At 39.6% G+C, this 11,913-nt stretch overlaps 1 protein-coding gene across 2 annotated transcripts in view; it reads right to left on the bottom strand.

The window, feature by feature from the left end:
• Nucleotides 1–11,504, bottom strand: part of rnf2 (ring finger protein 2) — a 32,290-nt gene extending 20,786 nt beyond the window's left edge. Inside the window, exons 1-3 of one of the 2 annotated variants that reach the window (XM_007541262.2) lie at nucleotides 11,382–11,504; nucleotides 7,824–7,920; nucleotides 5,970–6,130 (exon numbers count right to left, since the gene is read on the bottom strand). In XM_007541262.2, the coding sequence (XP_007541324.1) occupies nucleotides 5,970–6,130; nucleotides 7,824–7,920; nucleotides 11,382–11,482 (359 nt within the window). In that variant the 5' untranslated portion in view covers nucleotides 11,483–11,504. Of the gene's footprint in view, nucleotides 1–5,969; nucleotides 6,131–7,823; nucleotides 7,921–10,622; nucleotides 10,719–11,381 lie in introns of those variants that run through there. The other variant, XM_007541263.2, reaches the window with a different exon arrangement.
• Nucleotides 11,505–11,913: the final 409 nt, after the last annotated feature.

Genomic DNA, 11,913 nt, shown 5'->3' with positions numbered 1-11,913 from the left:
CAGAAACACTTCTGATTGTTTGCCAGGCCAAACATCCAATAAAAGTTCCACCAAGCCACTCCTGAGGCACTGGGGTCCAGTTTCTGGATACAGGCAAAAGAAGGTTAAAACTTATTGATTGTTCTTGGTGATTTATTTTCCTCTTTCACCAAACAATTACAGAGATCAAACTTTCCTCTGTTCTCATGCTACCACTCTTGCTCTGGTAAGAACCATCGGCCCCAAACCCAAATGCCTGCTGGTCCTTCACCAGGCCCCTACACTTATAGAAAGTGGACTGACCAACATTACTTCCTGTGTAAATTTAGAAAATAAATAAGAAAAATAATAAAACAAAAAATAAATAAAATCAACAATTATGAACCTACAAATAAACTCTGTAAATAATACAAAAAAATAGACATTTAAGAATAAAGTAACAAAATTCAAATGGATAAAGAAATAAAGAAAAAATAGCTCCAACAACTTCTATTCCGCCTTTTCTCGCTCTGTATGTCGGTATTACACACGACCCTTTGCTATGGCAACCGACAAACAACAGCTCAACGAGCAGATAGAGCAGAGATTACCGATCAGGGGAATCAACACCAAAAACAAACATTTCCCAGACAAAAAAGTAGCAAAAACACTAAAACAGAACATCCTGTCTGTTACATTATGTTGTCAGGCTTAATGTCTATATTGTGATTATTAATAAGTTTTCGCCTGAGCACAGCGGCGGTTGATTAGCTGATTTAAACAGCTTGCTCTACTGATGACTTGGTGGGCGGGTTGACCTGTTTTAGTGCTAATGGAACCAAAACACACTGAACTGCGCAGCACTAAGGTTATTAAAGTCAATACCAGGCTAACAGTTAGGCTAGTATAACTGACCCACTGCTCACTTGTTCAATGTTTTCTTTAAATTAAAACGTTTTGCTCACCTGTGAAATCTGAAGCCCTTATTACCATTATCTATGGTTGAATTAACTGCTAAACATTGCGTCCGTTGTTCTGATTCTTTGCGTGATTGTAGTATTTTCCTGACCACCGATATTCCTGACTCAATGGACAGCAATGGCGCATGTGTGACTTACGATAAATCACGTAATGTCCAGTCCAGTAATATGTCCATCAATGCTGCTGGCGCTCTGTCCTTCTCTCGCACTTCCCTACTTAGCAGTGGGTGTCAGGTTACATTGTGTTGCATTCAATGTTGTCGGAACAAAGAGTTTCATGCGCTTAATGTCCGATTTGCCATAACTATTTATTGAATTCATTGTCACTAGTTAGGGTGACAACAGGGGTGGCGAGGCTCTCGCCCAGTAGATCCGCCCCTGCTATTGATGATGAAAAAAGGCTCAACTCTGGTGCTCTCCACCGACCCTCCCTTCCTCATTTCCTCAGTGTAATGCCCAGCGCACACTACACGATCTTAGAGTTGTAGCCGATCTTCGGCCCATTTTCAAAACCTCAGAGACCACACACAAGCCGACAGAAATCCTAGATGTAACGGGTTCGATCGAGTTCTATCGTGCCATGTGGTGTCCAAAAATGGGCACAAAATAATGGCTACAAGTCCAGTTAGCAAATTTTAAAACCAGGCATTAATTAATGTTTTACTACAAACTACCTGCAATGCATGTGGCTAGTGTCAACGTAAAGTCCTGACCAGTGGTGGAGAAAGTACTCAAAAAATTTACTTAAGTAAAAGTACAAATACACAGACAAAAATGTACTCAAGTAAAAGTAAAACTACCACATTAACATTTGTACTTAAGTAAAAGTAAAAAAGTACTGGCTTTTTAAAATACTTAAGTATTAAAAGTAAAAGTACTTGCTGAATCGCTAATACAATATCATTAAGTGAACTGATCGTATTTAATTTTAATACATTAGAAATGTGCCATTTTAATTAACAATGCTACAGATAAAGCATGTTTTTATTGTGTTTACTCTGTAACATAGTTTAGACTTGGATATGTGATTCTATCCATCATAATTTCAGGGATGGAAACATCTTGTCTCCTGTCCTAACATAGCATGAACTTCATTTTTTTTGCAACTAGTGGCATTTATTTTTAAAGAAATCCAACTGAAAGGGGATGGAAAGAAGGTGTGGGGGGGAGGACATGCAACCGAGGAGCCACGTAGCAGTGTTGTAGTCAAGACCACCTACCCAAGACAAAGTCAAGACCACCACCCCGCGCTACGTGACACAAAAAATTAAGTTTTACCTATCAAAATTGCTTCACAAATTCATCCACATTCCCATAAAACACCTAGATATTAAATACTTAGAACTGAAATAAATTTAATCAGTAAAGATCCGTCCAGAAGAATCGGATCGTACCTGAATGTCATATCACAATATTGCACTTTGGTCACAGCGTTGTCCCATATTTGCAACACCTTGGTCAACATCTCCACACAATAATTCAGCGCACAACTTTTTTTCATCGCAGATGCACCATGTATGTCTCTGTGTGGCTAGCGTTGCTAGCATCACATCCACAGATCTTACCTTTCTTTAAGCTTTCCTTTCAAGTGATGCTAAAAGTTGGACGAAGTCCCCACCGTCTGTGAAAGCTGCTGATTTTACATGTCGCCATATCTTATGATTTATGCAGCGCTATTATATTACTGACGATTAGACAGACATCTTCTCCTGCTCAGAGGAAACCACTGCGCTTGTCTGGAGCTCCGCGTGCGAGTAAAGGTGGAAGCGATGGGTGACAACAGACACGCAAGTCACGTTATTGCTTGGATTTTACGGCGCCACCTTAAGACCCTGAACTTCACATTTTAATGGAAAAAAAGCGCAATGCGACTTGGATGTAACGAGTAACGCGACAGTTTTGTAGAAATGTAGTGAAGTAGAAAGTACAGATACTTACTGTAAAATGTAGTGGAGTAAAAGTAGAAAATATCCATTATTAAATCTACTTAAGTACAGATACACGAAAATTGTACTTAAGTATAGTAACGAAGTACTTGTACTTCGTTACTTCCCACCACTGGTCCTGACTGAATGAATGTCATTACAACCTATTTATGTCATGTTAATGATGAACAGCTGAAAAGTTACCAGGTTCATCAACTGTTTATCAACTGAAGCAATTTTGCTCCAATTCCTCTCGTCATTGCTGTGGATAATTTTTGCATGAATTGTTGAATAAACATTAATGTTGTTTACACATATCATCTCCAATGTCCGCTGGACTTTGGGTTGCGCTGTGTTAGCTGTTTGGGATTCTCCTTGGCGTTTTCTCCTCATAAAGCACGGAGGGGAATCTGCGCTTTCTGATTGGCTACTTGTCACATTCAACAGACTGTGTTCTCGCTCCCTGTTGGGGAAAACCCCTGATTTAGATCTGAGAGGCCACTATCGACTGGACTTGATCAGTCGGAACACACCACACACGACAGGATGATCGGCTATGATTATTGCAAGCGACAATGTTAGAATGCTGAGCATTTTAAGATTATTGCAAGGGCAAAATCAGGGCAAAAAAAATCATGCAGTGTGGACTGGGTTTAAGGGAGGCATGAACTATTGCATCAGGTGGTTGGATATGCCCATCTTCTCTATCTAAGTCTAATGATTATCGAAGAGAAATATAGTATGCAAACTGCATAATCTGTACTCTTTTGGTTGAACATAGTTTGTATTTCCACTTTGGCTTTATGTTGTTTAGTTTTTATTCAAGTGCATTTTTTGTTAATGGAGACTGAGAATCAATTTTATTTTTGTTTTTGGTAGTTTTGTTTATTTTGTTTACCAATTCCAGTGTTAAATGCTCTTTTGAAAATAAAGTGTATCTATTTTGCATTATGTCATTACCAGTACATCAGTTTAAAATGGTCTTCAAACAATATTATAGTTTATCACAATAATTTTTGAGAATTAATTGCTCAGCAAAATTTGTTATTCTGAAAGGCCTACGGACCGATAGGCGATTTCCACATTCTAAGCCGGCTCTGCATGATATGTGGCGATCAGCTCGCTAATGAGGCCTTCAAACTGCTTCGCTTCGCAGAGACCATGCACCCTGTACATAAGCAACACTTCGAGTGTCATTGTCTCCCATCACTCCCAGATGGGACCGTCTCGTTGCAGAGAAATAAGTACAGAGCTCATTATTATTGTCGCTTGTCATTATTATTGTGAGTTAAAATTTTCATGAAAGTAAAATGTTCATTTTTGTGGTACATCTGTGTCTTATTTTGAAGGGATGTGTAAATGTTACCATTGCGACCAGAGTCAGAGAGTTGGGGCATTGGTCGACACAAGAAGGGAGGAGTAGAGCTTGTGAGTCTTAAGTCTGGTTCACACGGCACGATTTAACAATTGTCCCAAACCTCTCTGAGCGCATATGAGCCGATAAAAGTACAACAGGTTCTATTGGTTCTTGTGTCCAATCACACGGCAGGAGTAACACACCACACATGAACTGATTTCACTCATGAACATCCTGATTCTAGAAGAAAATCCCATAAAACCTCCAACATACCATATGTGAATTTAGAATAAACAAACACAGAGGACGATGTAGAAACAATTGCGATAGCTTGTGGACTCATTTTAACCAAGCTAGTGTCAGCATCAAGCCCCGACTCTTTACAACTATATTATGTCAGGTTAATGATAGTTCCGTGCTTATGTCATCACGCTTTCTGATCTCACATTCAACAGACTGCATTCTTGCTCCCCGTCAGGGAAACCCCCACACGCTGCGATAATCAGGCCAAGACAATCCAGCATGTTGAATGTGCCCGATTTTAGATCGAAACGGTTCCGACGTTCTACGTAACACACCACAGGATGATCGGTGAAAGTTATTGGAAGCGACAATCTTAGAACCCGAAACGTTCAAAGATTGTCCTATGTGGAAAATCGGGGCAAAATATTCAAAATTGTACCATGTGAACTAGGCTTTAGCGGACACACCAACATGCAGAAGCGTTGTCTGACTGTTCACTCCCCCCACCCCCAAACACGTCCCCGGGCTGCAGTAAAATTGCCAAGCCTTGAACAGTCAGCGGTGATAAAAAGGTTGGGGATCACTGATCTACTGGAAAGCACCTTTACACTAGATGAGAGACCAGTGGTTCTGAGTAGGGGTGCACCGATTGCAGTTTTCTGGCTGATCACCGATTACTGATCTCTTAAAAAGCTTAACCTGCCGATTATGATTTTGGTCGATACCAATTTTATTTTGTCTGAAATGTTGCTCAACATAGCAAGAAAGTTGTTGAGCTGCAGACATTCTTTGCAACAGTGAGGTCACTATTGTTAATTATAAATGTGCAGACATAACTTGGTGGGCTGTCAGTCAAATCTTTCTCACCGGAGAGCAAAAGAGGACAGTGGTTGATTCTTAGACCTTTGCCAAGCTAGATAAGATCGGTGGATGAGATCAGCTTCACATATAAAAATTGGCCAATCATCAATTTCCCAAAATTAAGGAAATTGGCACCGATAAATCGGCTGGCCGATATATCGGTGCACCGCTAGTTCTGAGTGCTGTTCTCTGATGAAAATCAATTCACATTGAGCTGAAATGATGGCTGCCAATGATGTTGGGGATGTCAAGGAGAGCGATGTGCATCAGCCACTCTTGGTGGTGACGTTATACTGTGGGCAGGTAAGTCTAGTCAACAGACATGACTTGCACTCTGAATAGCACAATGCCTCAGCAGACAAAAAGTTGACTGGAACATTAATCAGTGATCTAGTCCCTGACCCTTAGTTAGTATGGTAAATATTAAAAGTTAGTATGACAGTGACAGAAAAAGACTGAAAGTAGGTGTGACTTATTGGGAATGGTAGCCAGTGACAGACATTTCTCTCTATAAATAACATGGAGGTGATGTTTGTGAACATCAAAGAAAGAATATGGGCCTACATCAGTATTAAAGAACAAGCAGGAGGTTCAGATAAGAACCAGGACATGAACACAGCCACCCTAAAAAAAAAAAAAACTTACCCAGATCTCAAAGCTGTGATGATACAATCAGCGCAGAAGCGATGCAGACATTCTTTGGTTGTCATCGTGTTTTTCAACATGTCCAGACAGATAGGACACATAAGTTCACTGTGCAAGGACCTGGGTGACACAGCTATCTCCAGTCCGTCTGTTATTGCCTCCTGAGACAAACATCCAGAGGAAGGTTAGAGCACAGTAATGTTCTCTGAGTGCATGCATTCTCTCAGGATACAACATCCTACTTCCATTGTTCAAAAACAGGAATGTTACTTTAACTGGTCCCTTTAAAGTGATCTGTAGATTTGTGTGTTCTTTGTATTTAATACATTGTGAGAACCATTTTTCTAACATATACTACATTGTGCGGACCGCCTGCTCCTTATGTTGCCAAAGGTTACAAAAAGACGTATTTTTGCTTGTGTTAGGTTTAGGACATAGGAATGTGTGTGTGTGCGTGTGTGTGTGATTGCATAGTTGTTTATTCTGTATCTATGATGCCCTGGCAACCTGTTCAGGTCTACCATGCCTTTCACCCACTAACTTAGCGTTTCTCAACAGGAGCGGTACCGCCCCCAGGGGGGCGTTCAGAGGACGGCAGGGGGCGCTGGCAGAAATATTTACAAAAGATGTGGGGGAGAAGATGAGATTCCTTTGGGGGCGTTTGGTCGAAGATAAACTTTGAGCTAAACTGGTATTGTATAACATTAGAACATGCTTCAACTGTTTGGATGGCAGCTCTTCTTCTTCAGTGTTTTTGTCAGCTTCTTGGCACAATTCCGCACTCCTGCTAACAGTAGCTTCACCGCATCAGTTCAGAGTTACACCGGCTGATGACTTTGCGGTGATTCACTTGTCCCCGGGGCAATATATTGTCAAATATTTTATGTTTTATTGAGGATTTTTGTACATATATTTTGGCAGTGCTGTGATCATGTCAAAGCAGCAAAGTGTTTTATTGGCCATCTGGATGCTGCCCGCTTCCATGGCAGGACAATGGAATATCGCTCTTATAATTACTAAAATCACAATACTCTCACCGTGTATCCCTCAGAAAAATTAACCAATTTAAATAAAGGAATCCCTCTATTTCTATTGGGTGATACCACGGTAGAGAGCGTTTATTTTATAAAGTTAACATTGGTTTTGTAAGTGATCCGGTATGAAACGGTAGTAACACAGCACTTTTGAATTTTAATCATCAGAATACCGGGATTTTTTCCGTTGTTTTAAAAGGTTTACGTCAGTCTCCTTGTCTCCATAGATATGCTTCCCGACTGCTCCGCACTGGACGGGGGTAAAAAATAAAAAATAAAAAAATTTAAAACAGACACGTACTTTGAGAAAAACTCTGAAACAGGAGAACTGTGACATAGAACAGAGCAACAAACTAGATATGAATCAGGGTCAGAGTACTCGGCGCTGAACAGTGAAAAGTCAACATGAGTAGGTGTAAGGGTGGTGTGGGGTTCCTGGCAATCGGCTCCTACCTGCACAAATTAGCAGGAAGGTATGTGTTTGCCTTAGGCATGGGCGGTATGACTTTATGACAGTATGATAACCTCAGACAAAAACATCACGGTTTTGTGGTATCACAGTACTGTCAATGCAGCTGTAAAATGTGTTATTTTGTATTTTCTTTAGTGTGCCTTCATATGAAGGCATAGTCACTCTGCTCCTTAATAGTCCTTTATAATCAAAATCTAGAATATGCCACCGCCCTTAAACGGGATGGCATAAGACTGCAGTGCTGTTTGGGGAGATGATTACCCTTTTTGCATTTATGATAAGTTTCAATAAAAAATTTTTAAAAAACCCCTGATGGATATATGCAAAGTGATCTTGGTGAAAGTTTACCTGTGGTGTTCTCTGTAGTTCATAGAGACTTAGTTCCCAAGTCTTGCTGAGGGACTGAACCCCATTTGTCTGCACTGTCTGAGTCATGGCTGCAACACTGAAACACAAAAACAAATGCACACTAAAAGGACTAAAATAGAGGAGACAAAAGCAACTTCTGGAAATCTGTTTTATCTTATAGGAGCATATTACTCTGATGCCTCATCCCAGGAAAATTAGACCTTCTCATGAGAGAACTTCTCACCAAGTTCTCCCTCAGCTAACTTTTTCAGCCACCTAATTTTAGAGCAAATAAATGAATGACAGAGAGTGGCTAACCATGTAATGCAACGTTGCACAATCATGATGACAGTGACATAATCATCTGAAGCTGGTGTGGAGAAGACAAGGCAGCCTGGCTAAGGATTGCTTATTTGGTCTTTCTCAAAGAATGGACCTAGTTTACTTACAAATGGAAGAATAAAATAGCCCAGACTGGATTCAAAACACAAGCGTGTCAGATTTTCCTCCACGATATTATGTGGTTTTTGAGGTTTTCAGAAATAAAGAAAGGCCAATGACCCAATTGAATATCTCTAAACATCAGAGTAGAAATCAATAATATGTTGAGGAGGAACTGTAGGTTCTACCTGAAAACAGTCTTCAGCACTGAGAGACGACATACATGGGTTAATGACTGGGTCACATACAGGGGCACCCACCAAGAAACTTGGGCCCCATGGCAAAAAATTAAATTGAGCCCCCTGCTGCTACAATTTCTGGAGCGGTACAAATTTAAAGGCATGTAACTGCCTTGCTTTCTGGTCATGACAGTTTTTTATGAGACAGATAATCTGTGAAAAGATGAATCCCCTCCAGCTTCCTCTCTGACCTACTATTGACAGCTAAAGATTGTAATTTATAGTGCTAAAACCCACCTCCTGTCTATGATTGGTTGTTTGTAGAGAGCACTGGTAGAAGGCAAATTAATTAAATTATTCTCACATAATCCCTCAACATATTGACAGTCTTAACAAATATGTACTTTTTGTTATTAAAAGTTACATACTGCAGCTTTAATTTCACTTATGAGGGGATGGGTCAAAAGGGACGTGGCAACAGATATCTGTAATTTAAATGCAAGCCAAGGCAGGATTATCTGGACTAACAAGAGGCTGTTTTTTTATTATAATTTTATAAAGATTGTTTGAATGTCTGTCACTAAAATATATTGTTTTATTGTGCAATTGTAAAAAGAGCAGTGAGACAGGAAAAATCTACACAGACTCCCTGGAATTATGTCAACTAGCTTGTCACTGAACACAGTGTTGTTCACCTTTTTCACTGGGACAGGTGGAGGGATTATCCTAAGATGGGGGTTAGAGCTGCTGCTGACTGACTCATCTGTCAAGTGTGGTAAAAGGTACAGGTACAACTTAAATATATGAATATGTTGGTAGATTTTTTTCCCTTCGTTTTTAAATGCTAGTGAAATGGAGGCAAACAGCCTGTAGCTAAGCTAACTATCCTAAATGGTTGATATTCTCACAAAGTCTACTCACCTCTCAGAGAAAAACTGGGTTACAAATTGACACTCTTGTTTTTTCTCTCTCCTTTTGAAAACCTGACTTTATATTTTTTCTTAGCAGCATAGCAACTGTCACAGTTGTTCTTGTCTTCTACTTACTACTGTTGAACAACATCACCATCAAGTCTGCCAAGCAGTCAGCCTCATGCACTAACTGCTGAATGTGCTATGGGCTGAGAAACAACTTGGCCACCGTTAACAGTGGCCATGCTAAGTAGCATGAGCATTTGCAACAGCAGAGTTTCTCCCAGAGTATTTTAAGACTGGCAGGCTACCAGGTTTTACTTGGGCCCCCACCAGGGTAAGGATTGCTTATTTGAGATTTTTTAAATGTTTGCATTTTTTTAAGATGTTATAGTCGGTATTCAAGCATTAATCTTCCAATAATACATAATTATCACGTGATATTTTCAAATTTCCTGTCAACTTTAAAGCACTAGGAAAAGGCACAGGAACTAAATTTTTTCACAGATTGTCTGTCTCATAACATACTCTTATGGATAAAATGTCTTTCCTCTGTCTCTTTTATCCGTTTACATGCACATTGCTGCATGCTTACATAACCATATCACATAATACTGGAGACAGTCACACTTAAAAAAATGAAACCGATTAACACTACCCTTTAGAGAGGGCGGAGAATGACTTCTCATAAAAGCAGAATAATGCACTCTACAATTTTTGCTTCGCTTGCCATCACCCTTAAGGTGTGCTGAATGGAGCCCAGCACTGGTTGGTGAATGTCACTCTGCATCTGTTCCATTTGTATGACTTGTAACATTGGATCAATTTCTGCATTAAAACCTGTTTTACACTTAATCAAATCTCATTATTTCTCAGGGTAATGACACTGAGGGGTTTTGGTTGGTCCAAAACTGGTAAACAAATCTAGGTGGTGCACAAGGGGAAAAATGGGTGTACTACAACATATTAAAATACCCATTGTGACACATAGAATTAAATGTTTGATAATGATACAATTGATCCAGGTTGTTATTTATTGTAATTCAATTGGTGCAAATTAAGGGACAATTCTGAAATATTTAGGAGTTTTTCAAAGTTGAAACTGTTGTAATGTTGTGTTAGGGTTGTTTGCACCGGGCGCCAAACTTGCTATGGCTAAATGCTCCCCATCAACATTTAGTTATTAATTTATGAACCTGGAAAATAATTGACCGAAGATCCACTAAAAGTAGCTATTTCATATCGTTTATCAGACGCCGTACACCAACCTGAATGTAGGTGAATAAGATCTGTGCAGACTAATGGAGATGTGTGACCATGCTGCCACACACGTGACAGACTGAAGAATAAAGTCTTGGTAGTAGTTTTCAACACCCCACGAATCTGACAGATTTGAAAGTTAGGCAAAAGGAGAGATATAAATTATGCTTTCTGTCTCATTTTATCTGTCTCATTTATGTCAACAATTGAAATCCAATGAGCTCTAATCGCTGGTTGCAATATAAGGATATGCAGACGTCGGCCTGTTGATATCTTAATCCAAAAAACAACATAAAACCAGTTTATATGGCACATTCATTCTGATTCTTTTAATGAGACCAAGCACACACATTTCAGGAGAAGCTATAGAGTTCGGCTAAAGCTAACTAGCATCCAGCTCCAGATGATGCTGTGGCTGTTCTTCGGAATGTTAAAACTGAATGGGGACAAAACAAGCCTGAGATGGGACAAGGCGCAAATTTGCAGTTTTAACTCTGTTTAAAGAGCGCAAGAAGATGCACCTTGAACTGCGGTCCTTGGTGTAAAGAAGAAGTCTTGGGTGTAATGTGTCGCTGTGACAGAAAGAAAACAACAGAGAAAAGACGTTCTCGATTTTACCCCGCATGTCTTGCACTGCGGGTTCCTAACGTTATTTTAGAATTTTATACAGAGAAGAACTCGTCCCAGAAGAGTGGTTCATCTAAGAATTCGGATACTAAAGAAAAATTGCTCCAAGCTGAATAAAATATTATTGTTCATGTACTTACATGTTCAGTTGTAAGCACGGCCTGATGTAGCCAAGCGCCTTTAGGTGAAAGCAATATGGCTGAAAGGCTACAAGCGATGCAATCTGGGAAATGAAGGCCATCAATATCCACCGATGACACAGCTGAAGATATTTCCGAAATAGTGTCAGTTAAAAAAACAAAGAAAAATATTTACACACACAAACACATATACATATATATACATACACACACACACACACACACATATATATATATATAAAAAATTCCCTTCTCAGCCTCCATGGGTTTAGGTTCACCTAAACGTGCTTTGCTACATCAGACCATGCTTACAACTGAACATGTAAGTACATGAATAGTAATATTTTATGCAGCCTGGAGCATATATACACACACACACACACACACACATACAGTGATTCTTGAGAATAGGGACAAAACAGGTCCTATGGATAAAGCATGAAATTTGAATAAAATATACACAAAATATATTTTTTTCAAATATCTAACTAACCTGGGTCATGTGAGCACAACAATGTTTATTTTTCTTTTT

This window comes from Poecilia formosa, unplaced genomic scaffold (assembly GCF_000485575.1).
Source record: "Poecilia formosa unplaced genomic scaffold, Poecilia_formosa-5.1.2 Scaffold596, whole genome shotgun sequence".
NCBI classification, from domain to species: Eukaryota; Metazoa; Chordata; class Actinopteri; order Cyprinodontiformes; family Poeciliidae; genus Poecilia; species Poecilia formosa.
Note: the sequence above shows the minus strand (reverse complement) of the source record. Positions and strands in the feature narration are given on the sequence as shown.